Source organism: Mastigoproctus giganteus, chromosome 1 (assembly GCF_048544385.1).
Source record: "Mastigoproctus giganteus isolate SK-2022 chromosome 1, ASM4854438v1, whole genome shotgun sequence".
In the NCBI taxonomy this organism is placed as follows: Eukaryota; Metazoa; Arthropoda; class Arachnida; order Uropygi; family Thelyphonidae; genus Mastigoproctus; species Mastigoproctus giganteus.
The window spans coordinates 8,274,952-8,295,594 of record NC_143575.1 but is presented as its reverse complement, the minus strand read 5'-3'; the positions used below and the strand labels follow the sequence as shown (position 1 = coordinate 8,295,594).

Genomic DNA, 20,643 nt, shown 5'->3' with positions numbered 1-20,643 from the left:
TGATCGTACATTTTTGATGTTTTAGAGTGAATTAATAGTTTTTACTGAGCGCTAAAGGTAGGAAATCAAAGAATATACTTCTATTTATGTATATTGAGAGTTTCAATTTTGTAAATTGAGTAGAAATTATGGAAATTATTAGTTTTCTTCAGGGGGGGGGGGGAAACAACTTTCAAGTTAGGGTTAAAAATTAGAAAAAAACAGGGCGGACTTGGACCAGAAGATCCAAAGCTGTGGCTCTCAATCACAAGACCCTCGGTTTGCCAAGCCCGTACTCACCAGATGTAAGCCCCTGGGGTTTGAAGCAGAAGTGAATAGTAATAAGCCCAGCCGAGGCAGACCAAGAGGAAGCTGTCTCGATAGTATCAAACAAGTAAGCATTAAAAGTAAGGAAACTCTTGATAGGCTAAAGATCTAACAGAAGAAAAATAGAATGGAAGACTGATAGTCAGAAGAACTCTGTCTTCCATTCTATTTTACTATTATTACAGAAAGAAATGGCAGTTTCTTTTCGGTGGATACTAATGCACTCGCCCACTGATTTTTACTGCCATAGTGACCTGTACACTCACTTAGAATAACTGATTTAGATAATGATGATAAACCATCTGGCTGGGGGGCTACTGTTGCCTCCAGCCAGGTGACTTATTGCCAATACTTTAGATAATAAACTTGTCAACTTTCTTTAATATAAGTATCAAGCCTCTTTAGAAAGATACCTGCTAAAAGGACACTCAAAGAGATGCAAATGGAGTGATAATAATGCCCCACCACCCATCTAGAATAAAATTAGGTGGCCATCCAAATCCTATAAGGTTATTTTAAAGCTTAAAATTGCATACCTTTGTAACTGCCTCATAACTTCAAATCCCTAAAGGATCATTTCAAAATCATCCTTTAGAGGTAAAATCCAAGGCTGTGAGATTACAGTTTACTGATATAATTGAGATTACAGAAAAATATTTGAATGTTTAATATTAGAAACAGATTTTTTGTTAATTAGGTCTGTTGTTGGAAAATGCTAATCACCTAATCAATTACAAATATGTATGAAGTACCATAGAGCAGTGCTACTCAAAGTGTGGTCTGCAGAGGGTGCTGGTCCATGAACTATTTGTTACCGGCCCACGATGAATTGGAAATTGGGCGTGGACTTTACCGGTCCATGACGGATTGGAAATAAAAGAAACTGGTCCTTCACCACAGATAGTTTGAGAAGCACTGCCATAGAGGATGGAAATTATGGTACAGTAACATTAGTTTGTATAGAGCAGAGGTAGGTAGGTAGGCATAGGCTAGTCTAGTCTTTCTTGCTCCTGTGCACCTGATTAAATGCAAATTTAGTTTATAAAATTCACTCTTTTCCCCATTTTTTTCTAACAGTAATGAAACTTTCTTTTAATTGCCTTGCAAGTCAGTATTGTTCTCTTCTCAGTTTGTTTTTTTAAGCTGAGGAGAGAGCCATAAAGGGTCATTTTAATGATTACACTTGGGAGAAAGTGGAATAAAAATAGCCACAATATTGTTAATTTCCTTGTAGCTTACCCAAGGTGACATCAATGATAGTGTTTTGCAGATTTACGTTTATTTGAAGTGTAATGCATTAGTATTTGTGCTCTAGTCAGCATTCCTTAGTCAGTTGCCAAGTTTAGTCAATTGCCAGTTGTGTGCAAGGCAGAGTTTTGATTTCGTTGATAGGAATGTCAAATTCAAAGAATCTGTAATGGCATTTGTTATGTAAAATAAAAATAAATTAAATTAGTCTCATGGACTTTATCAAATACAAATTGAAGAATGCCATAATGATGTTTTCAAAAACTTGAAATACAGGTTTAAAAGTGAGCATTTTTCTTGTTTATCTTTTCCACATTTGAGCCAGGCTTTACTGGTTGTAAACTCTTCAAAACTTCTTTGTCCTTACCCAGTTGAATAACTGGGTAAGGACAAATTAATTCCTTGAAAAAACAAACTCTGTTGTAATTTTGTAATCAGTTAAGTGCAGAATCTCATAATGGTTTTATAATCATCTGGTCATCAGGGCCCCACTATCTACTTAACAGTGTAATAAATTGATCATACCTTACAACTCTGTACTGGCCTTTTTTTCCTGTCTTTCTTACAGAGGTAGTCCCTGAATCCTTCTGAATATTAATACCAGGGATGCTCGGGCAAATAATCAAAATGCCCATAATGAATTTGCTGTGACCAGCAGTGTGTTAATTGTGTTGTTCTGTTCCCAGGATATTTGTCTAGATATGGACTTTATACCTTATACTGCAGTCATTATTAAAACCCCATTAAATATTAATATAAGATTAATTTAAACATACACTGGTTCTTTTCTTTGATTAATAATATGTATAATAATAATTACATAACAGGATACACTAGCAATTTATATTATAAAATTCAGTGTATTCCATTTGTTAATGATTACTGCTTTTTTGATAGAAATATTCTTTTCCATATTTGAGCCAGGTTTTACTGGTAATTAATCAAGAGTATTGTATAATTGACCTTATGAAATATAGTATCATTAGACACTTGTAAAATGTTTGCACTTTGGTTCAAATTATTGCAGGGAGCAGGAATGATATTAACACTAGAAGAATCAGTGAATGAAGAACTAAGGCCCATGTTCAACAGGTAGGTTTGGTGAATTATTTTATATTTGGTACAGTAAACTAGAATGACCTGTTTCACTTCTACCCCAAACTAATACTACCATATCACTAATACTAACAACACAATATTAATCATTGTGCCTTGCTGATGCCAATGATGTGTTTATGCACAAATTTTGGTTATCGCAATTTTTCTGACGTACAAAGACCATGGATAAAATCCAGTTTATGTGCAGTGAAGAAGATAGACAAGTAATATTCTTTTGCCCTTATGCCTCATTTTAATTTTATATTTCTGCTTACCAAGATAATGGACAAACCATCAAGAAAAGACAACATTTGGAATTCCTATATTTTTTTATATATTGGATTGGTATTTATAAGTTTGGTGTCATGCACGGCATGGGAGTTTATTTTAATGGTTAGTGATGCATCATAGTAGGAATATTCTGATTCTTCATTTCCTGAAGGAACATTTTAATAATGATCATCTCTAATGATGATCATCCCAGATGATATGGAATGGGGTCTTGTTCACTATACTTGCCAGATATGAATACCTGAAGGACAGTGTCTACAGGAATAATCCACATATCACTGAAAAACTGAATGAATGGCAAAATTATAGTTGCTGCTATAGACATCTCTGAAGAAACACTGGCAGCAGTTATGGTAAACTTATATAAATATCTGTGAATCATCTTGGATGAACAGGGATCACAACATATTGAATATGTTTTTTTCTTTAATAATACTCTCGCATGTCGCATATGTTTTATGACACCAGACTTGCAAATTCCAGCAGAATATATCAAAAATAAAATAAGCATCCAAGACTTGCTTATTTTCTTGATGACTCTGTATATAACATATATTGGTGTCTCGTGAGTCCAATCACATAGGACAATATTTCTTTACCCTTTTTATTGTAGATTACTAATTATAATTATTATTACAAATATATAACTTGTATGCTGGTTAAAAGGCATGGTTATTCAGGTTCCAAGATCCTTAGGGTAGAGTCATTATAATGAAAACTGTCTTTTACATAGTTGTCTGATGGCACCAGGGAGTTTCCCCCATCTTTGCACTGCCTTTTACATAGTGAAGTATGTCTTTTTCTACACATATATACAATTACTGTATTATTTCTTAAAATTCATTTGAAGATACCACTCTGAACATTTTAACACTAATGTATCATTTCTTGAAACTTAACTGAATTTAATATTTTCTTATTAGAGCAGATTTATTTTCAATCTACCTATGGGACAGGTAGATTGAAAATAAAAAAATTCACAGTCACTTTTTGTTTTTCAAATTTAACCTTTGATAACCTTTATAATCTTCAATGGGAATCAGAATATATAATTTAATGTTTTTCTGCATTAAATTAAATATTCTACATTTTTAATACTTATTTGTTTTTCAGATACTTTGTTGGTACCATTTCGGTAATCACTGCAATGTATGTAACATTTGGAATAGCTGGATACATGGTAAGTTTGGAATTTATTAGTATTTGTCTTTTAAATAAAATTTGTATTTGTATTATGCTTTTTAATAACCATATCAAACTGTTTTATTTCCCCCCCCTCATTCTGACAAATATGTCAGTGCAAATATGTTTTGTCACTGTTTTGCAACTTTTTTATTATTCTACAGTCTCAAGCTGAATTTTATGTTTAAAAATATTTTTATTGTGAAAGCTATAAAAATGGCCCAGTTGTAATTAGCATTTATACAGTTATCTATGTTTATGAATGAAAGTTTAAAACATTAGAATTTCGTAAGTGTAGATATCCATTGAAGTATATTTTATTAGGACAGCTCTATAGAAGAGTATCTGCCATAGCCACTTTTACTCCTGCCAAAGTTGAAGTTATGCCGTGTTCTTCTTCGTGGCGGCTCCGTAGCCAGGTGAGAAGGAGCAGCAGTGTGAAACACATGCTTCTTGATTAGACCGGGGTTCGAGCCCGTCACCACCAAATACGGAGGATGTGGAAAGGTCAGGGAATGACCACTGCATATCCCAGAGCAATATGGCCTTAGTTGCTAATGCTCCTAAAAATCAAACAAACAAACAGCTGTGTTCTTCCATACTATGTTTTCTTAGTGATGTGTGTTTGTGATTCTTGAAATGACCAACTCAGTCTTTGCGTACTATGCTTATTACCACACAAGTTTCCAAATAATCACACAAATAAACCTGCTCTTACAACACAATTTTTTAAAATGCTCAGCTGTCAGCTTGCTTTCTTGCATCGTATGCCTCTACTAATGCTAAAGGCAGAGCTGACAGCTGAGCATTTTAAAAACTTGTGTTTTTAAAATGCTCAGTTGTCAAAAAAAAAAAAAAAAAAAATGCTCCCATTTCACCCCTCCGTTCATTCCAAATATCTGCCCAGCTCAGCCTTAAATTTATTTAGGCTATCAACTTCCACAACAAAAGATGGAAGTCTGTTCCGCCAATCAACTACCCACTGGCTAAAGGTAAACTTCCGCACATCTATGCTACAACTGTCTTTCCACAATTTGAATTTATGCCCTCTCAGGTGATTATTCTGATCAAGAAAAAGAATTCCATCAGCATTGAGCATGCTCAAACCATTCAAGGCTTTATACACCGCAATCAGATCACCTCGCAGGTGCCTAGCCTCCAGACACCGTAATCTGCAAAACTTAAGTCTTTTCTTAAGTGCAACCCTTCGTTCCATTCATTAATCTTGTTGCCCTTCTCTGTACTCGTTCCAGCAGCTCTACATCCTTCTTGAAATGAGGCCTCCAGACCTGTATACAGTACTCTAGGTGTGGCCTGACCATTGCCTTATACAATGGAATAATCACCTCCTTATCCCTGCTGGAAAAATTCCTGTATATCATTGACAATACTCCATGAGCTACTCTTGCAGCCCGTCTGCACTGCTCAGAGAACTTCATATCTGCCTGCACAACCACCCCCCAAGTCCCTTTCATTCTCTACCACTGTCAGTGTAGTACCACAGAGTTGATACGTTGCTCTGGGGTTGCTGTTTCCCATGTGTAGTACTTTACATTTGTCAATGTTAAACTTCATTTGCCACCTCTCAGCCCATCTGCTCAACCTTTCCAGATCCTGTTGCAGCAGCATACTGTCAGTAGTGTCCTTAACAACCCTGCCAACCTTTGTATCGTCTGCAAACTTGAACATTAAGCTTAATATACCATCATCAATATCATTTATAAATACAGAAAACAACAATGGACCCAACACTGAACCCTGAGGGACTCCACTAATAACATTAGTCCACGAAGAGCAGTGTCCGTTGATTATCACTCTCTGTCTTCTCCCACTCAACCATCTCTTTATCCATTGCAGCAATTTGCTTCCAATGCCACACTGTCTCCAATTTGTGCAACTGTCTTCCATGTGCAACAGTATCAAAAACCTTTCTAAGATCCAAATATATGATATCAAAGTTATTCCCTGCATCCAGTTCCTTTGTGACCACATCATAGTATCAAATAAAATTGGTCAGACAAGATTTCCCCTTAACAAAACCGTGCTATGTCCGAGCTATAACTGAAGTCTTATCTAGATGATCCTGCAGTGGTTCTTTAACCAGTGCTTCCATTAATTTCCCTGGAACAGAAGTTAAACTAACAGGTCTATAATTACTTGTGTTGCCCTTTGATCCTCCTTTGTGAATTGGGGTAAAGGGTTTTTGCTTCCGTAAAGCTGAGTACAGTGGTCTCTGACAGTTTTTAAATCCTGTACAATGGGATCAACTGACAATGTTACCAACAGTAAATTCTAAGTGAGAAGCATTCAAGGAATTAATCGTGGATGCTACTAAAAGTTTCATGCCTATTAAGAAATATTGTTCAAGGTTTAGGCCTAAATGGTTATCAAATGAACTAATGAGACTCGTGACAGAGAAGAAAAATGCATGGGATGCATATAAATTATCAAGCAACTCAGTAGCCTATGGCAGGTATAAGCTAGTCTGTAATCAGATCACAAAGAAAGTTAGGCAGGCGAAGGCAGATTACGAGAAATCCTGGGCAAAAGATGGTAAGAAAAAGTGTAAGGATTTCTTTACAAACTCTAAAAGGAAGGGGATGAATCTGATTGGTCCACTTGATATCGATGGTTTGACTGTTGATGATCCTGCTCAGATAGTAAACAAACTGAATGAGTATTTTGCATCTACATTCACACATGAGGAGTTATTAAGATTTGAAAACGGCAGAGGGTTATCAAATTGTAGCAGGGTGCTTAATGATTTTGTAATAACTGAGAGCAAAGTGGAGGAGAAATTGTTGAAGTTAAACATAAGAAAAGCACCTGGGGTGGATGGACTCTATCCAGTTATATTAAAGGAGGCGGCAAAGCAACTAAGCAAACCCTTAGCTATAATTATGAGAGCATCCTTTGACTCAGGGGACCGGAGATGTGCAAATGTATCCCCAATTCACAAAAGGAGATCGAAGGGTGACATGAGTAATTACAGACCAGTTAGTTTAACTTCTGTTCCGGGTAAAATAATGGAGTCACAGGTTAAAGATGCATTGTAGGATCTTCTAGACAGGACTGCAGCAATAATTCAGACACAGCATGGGTTTGTTAAGGGAAAGTCTTGCCTGACAAATTTGATAAGATATTATGATGTGGTTACAAAGGAACTGGACGCAAAAAATAATTTTGATATCATATATTTGAATTTCAGGAAAGCTTTTGACACTGTTGCACATGGAAGACTATTGTACAAATTGGAGCAGAATGGTATTAAGGGTAAGTTGCTACAATGGATAAAAGGGTGTTGAGTGGGAGAAGACAGAGGGTGGTAATTAATGGGTGCTGCTCTTTGTGGACTAATGTTATTAGTGGAGTCCCACAGGGTTTGGTGTTGGGTCCTCTGTTGTTTTGTATATTTATCAATGATATTGATGAAGGTATATCAGGCTTAGTGTCGAAGTTTGCAGATGGTACAAGGGTTGGCAGGGTTGTTAATGACAGTAATGGCAGTGTGCTACTGCAACAGGATCTAGATAATTTGGGCAGATGGCTAAGGAGTGGCAACTGAAGTTTAACCTTGACAAATGCAAAGTACTGCATATGTGTAGAAGTAACCTCAGAGAAACGTACCAACTGTGTGGTACTACACTTAAGGTTGTAGAAAATGAAAAAGACCTGGGAGTAATTGTGCAGTCAGATATGAAGTTTTCTGAGCAATGCAGACAGGCTGCCAGGGCAGGTCATGGGGTTTTGTCAATGATATATAGTAATTTTGCTAGCAGGGAGAAGGAGGTGATTGTCCCTCTGTATAAGGCAATGGTCAGGCCACACCTTGAGTACTGCGTACAGGTCTGGAGGCCTCATTTTAGGAAGGATGTAGATTTACTTGACCTTGTACAGAGAAGAGCAACAAGATTAGTGAGGGGGAATGAAGGGATCATCTTCCCAAGAGCAGCAGCTGGAGACTAGGCACCTGCACGGTGATCTGATTGAGGTGTATAAGGCCTTGAATGGATTGAGCACACTGAATTCTGATGGGATTCTTCCACTTGTTCAGATTACGAACCTAAGGGGGCATAAATTCAATTTAAGAAAAGACAGATGTAGAATAGATGTGCAGAAATTTGCCTTTAGCCAGCGGGTTGTTAATTGCTGGTACAAACTTCCATCTGTCGTTGTGGAAGTTGATAGGTTAAATAAATTTAAGGAGGAACTGGACATGCATTTGGAGAGAATAGTGTGTTTTTTTGTTTTTTTTTTGGCTGATGCTGCATAAGCTCATACACTTGCTTTCTTGCATCACATGCCAATACTACTACTATCTCCCATTCATGGGTATCTCCCCTGAGTCCAAGGAAGCTCTCATAATTATGGCTAAGGGTTTGCTTACTTCATTTGCTGCCTCCTTTAATATAACTAGATATATTCCATCCACCCCAGGTGCCTTTTTTATGTTTATCTTCAAAATTTCTCTTCCACTTTCCTCTTAGTTATTACAAAATCATCTAGCTCACTGCCAGATTTTAATTCACCTCTAACATTCTCCTCCCTGAATAACTCCTCATGTTTGAATGTAGATGCAAAATACTCATTTAGTTTGTTTGCCAATGAAGAGATATTGTTCAAGATTTAGGCCTAAATGGATGTCAGATGAACTAATGAGACATGTGGCAGAGAAGAAAGATAAGCATAGGAGCAGAAGAATCCTTTTTGCGAGATATAAGACAAGACTGAGTTTTAGAAGAATTGAAATCCACTGAGATTTCAATCAACTGAGATTGAAATCAATTGATTTCAATCAATTTAAATCATCTACAGTCAAACCATTGATATCAAGTGGACCAATCTGATTCTATCTTATTCATTCCCTTCCTTTTAGAATTTATATAAGTAAAGAAGTCTTTGCTGTTTTTCTTTCCATCATTTGCCAAAGATTTTTCAAAATCTGCCTTTTCTTGCCTAACCTCCTTTGTGAGTTGATCACAGACTAGCTTGTATCTACCATAGTCTTCTGTGTCGCCTGACAATTTATGTGCATCCCATGCATTTTTCTTCTCTGCCATGTCTCATTAGTTCATCTGGCATACATTTAGGCCTGAACCTAAAGCATTATTTCTTAATTGGAAAACCTAGTAGCTTCCAAAATTACTTCCTTGAATGCTTCCCATTTAGAATTTTCTGTTGATACTATCATCAGTTGGTCCCACTGTACAGAACTTTAACAATCTCTGAGTCCACAGTAGTTGCCTTTAAGAAAGCAAAAAAAAAAAAAAAAAAAAACCTTCCCTTACCCCTGATGGTAGCTACATCTTTAGGAGACTCCGTAGCCAGGTGGGAAGGATCAGCAGTGCGTAGCACACGCTTCTTGATTAGACTGGGGTTCGAGCCCGTCACCACCAAATACGGAGGATGCTGAAAGGTCAGGGAATGACCACCGCATTAGCATTAGTAGAGGCATTTGATACAAGAAAGCAAGCTTATGCAGCATCAGCCCAAAAAAAAAAAAAAAAAAAAAACCACTTCCACTTCACCCCTCTGTTCGTTCAAAATACCTGTCCAGCTGAGCCTTAAACTTATTTAGGCTATCAACCTCCACCACAAGGGATGGAAGTCTGTTCCACCAACCAACCACCCGCTGGCTAAAGGCAAATTTCCGCACGTCTATCCTACATCTGTCTTTCCTCAATTTGAATTTATGCCCTCTCAGGTGATTTTTCTGAGCTAGAGGAAGAATCCCATCAGCATTGAGCATGCTTAAACCATTCAAGGCTTTATACACCTCTATCAGATCACCTCGCTGGTGCCTAGTCTCCAGACACTGTAATTTGCAAAACTTAAGCCTTTCTTCGTAAGAGCACCCCTTTGTTCCATTCACTAATCTTGTTGCCCTTCTCTGTACTCGTTCCAGCACCTCTACATCCTTCTTGAAATGAGGCCTCCAGACCTGTATACAGTACTCTAGGTGTGGCCTGACCATTGCCTTATACAATGGAATAATCACCTCCTTATCCCTGTTGGAAAAATTCCTGTATATCATTGACAATACTCCATGAGCTACTCTTGCAGCCCGTCTGCACTGCTCAGAGAACTTCATATCTGCCTGCACAACCACCCCCAAGTCCCTTTCATTCTCTACCACTGTCAGTGTAGTACCACAGAGTTGATACGTTGCTCTGGGGTTGCTGTTTCCCATGTGTAGTACTTTACATTTGTCAATGTTAATCTTCATTTGCCACCTCTCAGCCCATCTGCTCAACCTTTCCAGATCCTGTTGCAGCAGCATAGTGTCAGTAGTATCCTTGACAACCCTGCCAACCTTTGTATCATCTGCAAACTTGGACATTAAGCTTGATATACCATCATCAATATCATTTATAAATACAGAAAACAATAATGGACCCAACACTGAGCCCTGAGGGACTCCACTAATAACATTAGTCCACGATGAGCAGTGTCCATTGATTACCACTCTCTGTCTTATCCCTCTCAACCACCCCTTTATCCATAGCAGCAATTTGCCTCCAATGTCACACTGCTCCAATTTGTGTAGCAGTCTTCCATGTGCAACAGTATCAAAAGCCTTTCTAAGATCCAAGTATATAATATCAAAGTTATTCCCTGCATCCAGTTCTTTTGTGACTGCATCATAGTATCCAATCAAGTTGATCAGGCAAGACTTCCCCTTAACAAAACCATGCTGTGTCTGAGCTATAACTGAAGTCTTGTCTAAATGATCCTGCAGTGCTTCTTTAACCATTGCCTCCATTAATTTTCCTGGAACAGAAGTTAAGCTCACAGGTCTATAATTACTTGTGTCAGCCTTTGATCCTCCTTTGTGAATTGGGGTCACATTTGCACATTTCCAGTCTATGCGTACCTCCCCTGAGTCCAAGGAAGCTCTCATAATCTCGCATATTCTTGGAGCAATATGGCCTTAGTTGCTAATGCTCCTATAAACCAAACAACAACAACAACAAGCTACATCTTCAAGTAAATCCCACATCAGTACACTGTGATCACTGCCACTTAGTGGTTCTTTTATCTGTAAATTCTTAATGCATGAATAATCACTGCTGATAATCAGATCAAGAGTGTTATTCCCTCTTGTTGCCTCTCTAACATGCTGCTGTAGAAAACAATCATCCAATAAATCTACATAAGCCTTGCTAGTGTGTGTGTGTGTGTGTGTGTGTGTGTGTGTGTGTGTGTGTGTGTGTGTGTGTGTGTGTGTGTGTGTGTGTGTGTGTGTGTGAGAGAGAGAGAGATCAACCCACAAGTTCCAGTCTATATCTGGGGAGTTAAAATCCCTGATTATAGGACACTCTGATTTACCGGCCCACTCTATTTCTCTGTATAATTGTTCATCGTGCTCATCTGAGTCATTAGGCCCATAACAAACTCCAACCCCTACCCTCATTTTTGCTTTCCCAGTGTTACACAAAACTGACTCAACATTGCACTCTCCATCTATATCAACTGGATGCACTTCCTTAGATTTTATGTGTTTCTTAACTTATGAAGTGATACCACTAAAAATTACTAGATTACATTAAGAAAATTCAAAAAAGATTTTGTTGTTAAGACCATCTTTTGCAATAGTAAATTTGTCTATAATGCACTACAGCTCTGATTAAATTTGTTTTTTATCCATAGGTTGATGTACTGAGTTGTAAGCCAGCGTTTCAATTTTCAGCAAATCTTATAGCTTTGCATAAGATGATTTGACCCAGTCTGAATGAACAGTCATCTGTCTACACTAAGCCACAATGGTCCAGTCTGCAGGAATCATTTATGTCTGACATAAACATTTCATGCAGACTGGACCATTCCATAAATCTTTGTGAAGCATGGAAAATTGCCAAACTTCACAAAGACTTGCAGAATGTGACCCGAGTTAATTTCTCTGCACAAGTTCAGCTGATTTTACTTCACTGAATGAAAGACTAACATTGAACTAACTTCATATATTTTGTCACTTCATTTTAATCTCTATTATGGTACTTGGGGCAAGAGAACTTCATTTTAATTAGCTGCCGAACATGATGCTTCATATAGGTGGAATAGGACCAGGGTATGTCTGCCAGGGGAAAAGTTGATGATGTACAAATTGTACATCATGAAATTGTACAAATTGGAGCAGAATAGTATTAAGGATAAGTTGCTACAATGGATAAAAGGATGGTTGAGTGGGAGAAGACAGAGGGTGGTAACCAATGGAAGGCAGATTACAAGAAATCTTTAGCAAAAGATGCAATGAAAAACAGCAATGACTTCTTTACTTATGTCAATTCTAGAAGGAAGGACATGAATCAGATTGGTCCACTTGATATCGCTGGTTTGACTGTCAATGGTTCTGCTCAGGTTGTGGATAAACTGAATGAGTATTTTGCATCTACATTTACACATTAATTCTGTTGGAAACTGAAGGACAGAAACTTATTAAACTCTAAATGGGAGCTAAATGATTTTGTAATAACTGAGAGCACAAAGTTGAGGAAAAATTAATGTTACACATAAGAAAGGCACCTGGGGTGGATGGGATCTATCCAGTTATATTAAAGGAGGCAGTAAAGGAAGTAAGTAAACCCTTAGTCATCATTATAAGAACGTCCTTGGACTTAGAGGAAGTCCTCACGGACTGGAGATGTGCAAGTTAATTTGATTGTATACTATGATGGTTACAAATGCTGCTATTACTATAGTGTTCACATTACAGATTTATGTTGTTGACTTTCCAATTTTGCTCTTTGTGATTGAGGTGGAAAATCTTTATGACCTTCCTTTCTAAGCCCAATTAATTCACTCAACTTAAGAAAAAAGTTCCGTTTTTGGTCATGATTGTGACTCACTGGTAAGGATTGCAGCTGGTAAGGAAAGATCAAATTTTGAGTTATCCTTTGCATTGTTATTGTTTTCCCATCATGGATTTTATTGGTATTAATTTTTGATACATGACTAAATAGTGCGCTGTGTATAATTTAACTTTTGCTGTAGTTACTCTGTGTATATAATTTAACTTTTATTACTGCATACACAAATAAAGTATGAATACACAAAAATGTATATCATTATTTTATTTTAGTCATTTGGAGAAGAAACCAGAGAAATCATTGCACTTAATCTTCCTTCAGGTAACCTTACCTTGTTTGTGTCTATAATCATATTGATAAAATGTTTGTTAAAATTGGAAAGCAGATTCTGAAAGCAATCATGAAACTTGTTACTGTTGTTATCTGCTATATAAATAACATGTTAACATCTAAGACTGAAGTGTGTGTGTGTGTGTGTGTGTGTGTGTGTGTGTGTGTGTGTGTGTGTGTGTGTGTGTGTGTGTGTGTGTGTGTGTGTGTGTGTGTGTGTGTGTGTGTGTGTGTGTGTGTGTGTTCCCAAGCTATTTTCATGTTGTGGACTCAAAAACTCACTTTGCTTGAGATCAACTAATTATAATCCTAGTTGAAGAGAGCCTTTAAAAATTCCTCCAGACTGATGAAATTCAAATGCAGACCTCTCCAAACAAATGACAAGTGGCAAAACCACTGTACTTCCCAGAAGACCAATCATACAACTTTAATTTTTTAGTCCCCAATACAGTCTTTCAACTGATCAAAATTTGCTGATTTCATAAAAATTATAAATATATTAATATATTTAAATATAGTCAAGTGCATTTAAAGTAGTCCTGTGCCTTTAGTGTTCACTGTAGATAACTTTAGCATTTTATAATTCACCATAAAATGTAAAAACGTTATTTACAATTTTGCTGAAAGGATTTTTAATTTCAGTAAAGATTTTATAAACGCACAAATTATTACACAAGTTACTAAAAATTATTAATATGGACTTCATTGCTGCCATTAAGTGTCACTGGCTCTGTTCATCTTTTGTGCAGATCATAGTTGGCCTATGATCACAGTTCTTATACTTGTAAATAGTGGGGTTGCAGTTAGAAGTTATGTGAAAATAGAAGACACTATTGCAGCATGTGAAAATTTATTTATAGATTTTTACTGAAGTCCATATTGGTCTAAACATAATACAGGTTGGCTGAGTTTCAAAGTTCTGAATCTTATCTTCAGGGATCTGGGAGTGGGGAAGACAAAAACAAATTACAAAACAATCCATGTTAATATAAAAGATAACATTGCTATGTAAGTGTACAATTGATATATGATTTAATTAACAGCAATTAGTTCAAAGAAGCTTAAAAATTTAGGCCCTGTGAGGAGAACCAAATCTTAATGCTTTTTCATGGCTCTTCTAAAGAGTACTATTACTAATGAAAATCTTATTAACCTGGAGGTGAAATCATTACTGGCAGACTAAATTTATTTTATTTATTTTATATTAAAAAATGACTAACAATTGTGAATTCCTATAAGCAATTCTTGGTAACATAAAGAGTAAAAATTGATAAGAACTTATTAAAAATGAGATACTTTGCTTAACATGTTTGCTGCCACATATATTTGAGCCCATTCAATGTGCGTAATTTTCAGAATGTTGAAAATAACAGCATTCTGAAAATTTGCAAATAATTGTTGAAAAGTAAAAGTCTGGAATTCATAGCTAAGAGTGAACACTTACTTTTGGGCAGAGTGCTATAAATCAGAACAAAACTCAGTTTTATCAAGTGTATATTTTATATGCATAAAAGAACCTCAACATATGCAAAAAAATAAAATAAAATGTGTACCAAGCTATAAAAAAAAATGAATGATTGATGCTAATAGCCTAGAGTTAAAAATCAGTGTGCTGACAGAATTGAACAGTTCATTTCCTGTGTCAGTATATTTACACTACTTGTATATTGATTGCTTAAGAATGACCAGATGTATGCATTACAGCGTGTTGGATGCTGTAATACGTGAGTATTACAGCACAGCACTTAGGTTACCAATGAATGCTTATATGCATCAACACAGTTAATGGAAAGGGGTGTTACAATGCTTATAAGAGCAAATTTAATTTAAATGCTAAAAATGGAGAGGCTTATTTAAATAGATATGGTCTTCTGGCACTGGAACAGTTTCAGTGCCAGCAGCCCATATCTTATCCTTTCTATTGATTTTTCTTTAAGTATCTTAATTTTATTAATATAGACCCAAACTCAGAACCTCAAAATCTTGAAAAACTCCTTCACACATGAAGTTAGCAGAAGTGTGTCAAATACTGACTTATATTTAAATGATTTTTTAATAAAGAAACTAAGGTTATTGACAAATTGTTGCAGCTAAAAGTGAACAAAGCACCTAAAACTAATGAAATCTATCTAACTGCAAAAACAGCAAAAGAGGTACCTAAACCTTTGGCCATAATAATGAGGCATCCTTTGATTCAGGGAAAGTACCTGTAGATTGGAGATGTGCAAATGTATTCCCAATTCACAAGAATGACTATAGCTGTAAACTGCCAGAGTAAATATCTAATACTGGTGTACCTAACCTGCCTCCCAGGGGCATAGTGTGGAAATGGTGGGCCTCCACTAGGGGCCCAACAGCTAAAAGGTCAGATGAACAATGGTACACAACACAACACTCAACAATATTCATATACTTTTAAATCTCTTGCCTCTACAGCGTTCTGTATAACACAACAATGTATGCTACATGGAGATGGGGAAACCCCTGGTGCCGTTAGACCCTAAACATACTATAGCTGTAGACTGCAGTCATTATACATATAGTCATAGACTATAGTAATCATATGATTAATGTTTGTACTGATGATTTATTGTAAACTCCACTGACCTGGTGGTCGTGCAGGAGTATAAACAAGAACATATGTATATATATAATTATATACCTGTCAGTTTAAACTCTGCGCAAGAGAAAATAACAGAATCATTAGTTAAAGAAGTAATGTAAGAACTTCTTAATAGGAGTGGAGTCATAAGGCAATCACAGCATGGGTTTGTTAAAGGGAGATCATGTCTTCCAAATCTGATTATCTACTATGAACTTAATGCAGGGAATAATACTGACATCATTTACTTATACAAGTATTGTATATATATATATATATTGGGGCAACAGTATGGCATTAGGGGGAAATTGCTGCTATCAATAAAGGGATGGTTAAGTGGTAGGAGACAAAGAGTGGTTATAAATGTCTACTGCTGCTAGTGGATTAATGTAATCAGTGAAGTTCCACATTAGTTGGTGTTGGGCCCCTTACTGTTTTTAATGTTTATTAATGATTGATGTCGGTATTTCAAGTTTAATGTCTACATTTGCTGATGATACAATAGTCTTACAACTTGGATATTCTTAGCAAATTCCTGTGTATCACTGATATGCAGGAACTTGAACAGCAGGTAGAGATAATTATCCCATTGTACATATAAGGTACTGGTTATGCCATCTAAAATAACACATAACAGGTTTGGAAACTTCATTTTAGGAAGAACATGGATCTGTTTGGAAAGGGTGCAGAGATGAGCAACAAAATTAGTTGGAAGCACAAAAAGGATATTCTTACCAAGAAAGATTGTGGTTTTGTAAATTGCAGTGTCTGGAAGCTTGGCATCTGAAGGGTGACCAATTTGAAGTATAAGATTTTAAAAGGGCTAAGTAAGCTAAATGCTGATGATCTTTTCTCTTTCTGTAATAAAACAAACTAGAAGCATAAATTTAAATTGTAAAAGAATGGCTGCAGAATAGTTGTGTGGAAAATTGCATTCACTCAAAGAGTAATCAATTATTGCAATAAACTTCCACCTAGTGTTGTGTAGGATAGTTTGGGAAAAGTAATGGAGGAATGGGCAAACAATTGTTTTTTGGCTTGTGCTGAATTAGCCTTACTTCCTTGTACCATATTGCCAATACTAATATCTCTTATTTCTCAAAACAAGGAAATTCTGACTTGTACCACTTTTCTTCTGAAGAGCTCATATGCAGGGTGTTTCAATTGAGGTATAATCTAACTTATTTTTAGGTTTAGGCTATTTGTCATTTGGAACTTTTGTTTATCATATTTGTTTAATTTAATTTAAATGATAAAATTAAACTGAGTACTACTATTTAGATTTTACAATTTTTAAATTGCAATTTTACTTACTCAGCTTTTTTTTTTAATGAGAAATTTGTTCCCTGTCTTCGATTGAGTCTAAAAAATATCATTTCTGTACTTCAGAAATGAATGTAAACAAATTTTATTTGAAACAAAAATGAAAACAAATCCAGTGGTTATAGTGTGAAGGGACATGACACAACCATGCTCGTAGCCAGCTGTTCAGGGCTAAACACACATATTGAAGAGTGAATATCAAGCAACTGTTGTTTGTTACAGAGATGATGTTCTGAAGGCAAGGAATAACTGCCCACTGAAAAAAAAAAATAGTTGATTAGGCAAAATTTTAGTTTAGAAATTATAAAGCTAAGTGGTAAATACTTAGTCCAATTTTAACACTGAATTCAAAAATTTCAGTCCACATACAACAAAAAAAGATCCAGATGACAAATAGCTTAAGCCTAAAAATAATAAGTAGGATAGGGGTTACAGTACATTTTAATTTAAACAGTGTGTGTGCGTGTTATTCTAATGAAAAAGTTGATGGCCTACTTGGACATTATGGCAATGCTTCATGTAATGCCACCAGGATCATATAGAACTGTTTTGTGCGCAATGGCATCAAAATGTTAGACTGACAAGTGTAGAGCCCAGACTTCAACCCCTTTCCATTTACTAGATGAAATGGAGTGCCAGATTACACTGTGGCCTTAGGTATGTACAATGGCCACAACCATACCACTACCAGAGTCATTATGTTAAAAGGCTGATATTTGGTTTTCAAATTAAAAGCTCTTTTTTGCAACTACTGGTATGTGTCTGAATACTTTGGTCATATAGTCCCACAAAGTTTTTCATCCCACAAACTTTCTTGCTATGAAAAATCCAAAATATTAGCAGAAGGGAAATCGTACTTTTCTGTATAAAACCTGCTAATTACAACCCCAATCATCTGTATTAAAATTTGAGAATGACTGTAACAAAATCAGACTCTCACTGTTAATATAATATGTTAATGTGCCTGCTTGCATTAACTTTTTTCAGCACAACTGAAATTTTTATTTAAAAAAATTAATATCTTAGCATCTTAAAATTAATATACAGGTAGGCCCCAATTTACGCTGGGGTTACATCCCACCTCCTCAAGGTCATTAGCTTGAAGTGGCATAAATCGAAGAAAAATTATAATGTATTAAAATGAGATAGGTTCCTCACTACAAAAATTGAACCATGAGAGTTAATATAAGTGTTTTTTATATTCGATATTTGTAGTTATTTTATAATTATGAGATATAAATAATATTTATAGATAAAATGAGTAATAAAATAAAAATTTAAGTTACTGCTTCATTCCTGTAAAGCCATCTTTGGAGTACGTAGTAATGCCACTGTCTGCCCCCCCCCCCCCCGCCCAATTGATGCTCTTTGACAGTGGCGTAATGGGGCGGCTTTAATGGGATTGGCCTAATGGTGGATCGACCCATTCTGCAGGTTCTTTGGCCTTAGAAAAGAACTGCAGCAGTGATATCTGTTGAGTCTTTCTCTATATGTTAGTAACAGCTCTTTGGATGGAAGAGCTGCATTCCCAGTCTGGATTATTATCACATAGAGTTTCATAGCTCGTTTCTGTTTTTGCCAAAGCTGATTGAAGTGTCTTTGTAGTGAGGGTCCTAACTGGCACAATCTCCTGCTCTTCCTCCTCAGAATCCTATTTAACCAATTGTTCAGCCAGCTCTCTAAGCCCTCCTTTGAAAGATGCTCACTGTGGCTTTGCAGCAACTCACTGACATCATCAATGTCAAGCTTGTCAAGGCCAACATCCTCAGCCATCTGAGTGATATGTTCAGCCACTGCTGAAACTGGCTCAAACTCAAGAAAGTAAGACACTACATCAGGCCATGAAGCCACTCATTCATGATTGCAACACTTCTTTCCACACTGCAGCAATATTACTTATGGCCTTAAGGATGTTGTAGGACCTCCAGTAGTCACTGTGTTTGATGCCTGCACTGCCTTGACAATCCCTTTGAAAGATGTACTAAATAGTACGCATTGAAGGTCACAATAACTCCCTGATCCATTGCTTCAACAGTGAGGTGGCGTTGGATGGAAAATATACGACCTTCACATTCAGAACGTTGTTAGAAATATTGACAAAGTTGGCTGGATGTCCTGGAGCATTGTCAAGGATTAAAACAGCGTTTTTGGGCAAATTGTTTGCTACACAAAATTGGACCACCTCTGGACAAAAGTATGAAGTTTACCATTCACTAAAAAGGGTCTGGATCACCCACAGCTTCTTATTAAAGTGGCAGAAAACAGGAAGTAGTCTTTGCAATGCCCTTCATAACACGTAGATTCTTTGACTAGTACACCAACGTTAACTTTAACTTAAAAATGCTTGATGCATTACCACCCAGAAGTAATGTAAGCCGATCTTTTCCAGCCCTATAAACAGGGGTAGACCTTCCTTCACAGGCTATGTACGTCCTACCAGGCATCTTCTTTCAGTACAACCCCATTTCATCAACATTAAAGACCAAGTCTGGGGTGTAGCAGCCTTCATCCATTAACTTTTGGAATATGGGATAATATTCCACAGCACATGTAGTGTCGGTGCTGAAGAATTACTGGTGCCGCCTCACCAGTAATTTTTACATTGTGAATTCTGATCTGGTTTTTGAACCAGAAAAACCAGCTCCTACTAGCCAAAACTGATTCAGTCTCTCCCAGTTCCTCATTAATTTCATTGAACAAACTCCTAGCCTTGTCTGTAACCACTGCCTGTGTTACAGGAATATTATTTTGGTTCATATCATCTATCCACAGCACTAATAACTTCTCCATCTTCTTACTCCTTGAATAAGTTGTTCTTGAAACTTTTACATTAACAATTCCTGTATGTGACTGCTTTATCTTCTCAGCATTATTCATAATGGTCGTAACAGTAGGTGCTAAATTTAAGGTTTTGCACATCTCTGAATGGCATATGACAAATAACGGCCATTTCCACTTCAATCATTAGACTTGCAGCTTTTTTAACATGTGCAGGCACAGAGTCACCACTAGCATTAGCATTAGCAGAGACATATGATGCAAGAAAGCAAGCTTATGCAACATCAGCCAAAAAAAAACACCACACCCATTTCACCCCTACATTCGTTCGAAATACCTGTCCAGGTGAGACTTAAATTTATTTAGGCTATCAACTTCCACAACAAGGGATGGAAGTCTGTTCCACCAACCAACTACCCACTGGCTAAAGGCAAATTCTACACCTATCCTACACCTATCTTTCCTCAATTTGAATTTATGCCCTCTCAGATGATTATTCTCAGCAAGAGGAAGAATCCCATCAGCATTGAGCATGCTCAAACCATTCAAGGCTTTATACACCTCTATCAGATCACCTCGCAGGTGCCTAGTCTCCAGACACTGTAATTTGCAAAACTTAAGCCTTTCTTTGTATGAGCAACCCTTTGTTCCATTCACCAATCTTGTTGCCCTTCTCTG

At 36.6% G+C, this 20,643-nt stretch overlaps 1 protein-coding gene across 3 annotated transcripts in view; it reads left to right on the top strand.

Moving 5' to 3' along the window:
• Positions 1-20,643, top strand: part of LOC150090531 (uncharacterized) — a 121,276-nt gene that overhangs the window by 60,169 nt on the left and 40,464 nt on the right. For all 3 annotated transcript variants that reach the window (XR_016547228.1, XM_090378653.1, XM_090378645.1), the window contains 3 exons: positions 2,582-2,646; positions 4,057-4,123; positions 13,205-13,253. Coding sequence is in view for 2 of the 3 variants with exons in the window: in XM_090378653.1 (XP_090234779.1) it covers positions 2,582-2,646; positions 4,057-4,123; positions 13,205-13,253 (181 nt within the window). In the remaining variant the exon portion in view is untranslated. The remainder of the gene's footprint in view (positions 1-2,581; positions 2,647-4,056; positions 4,124-13,204; positions 13,254-20,643) is intronic.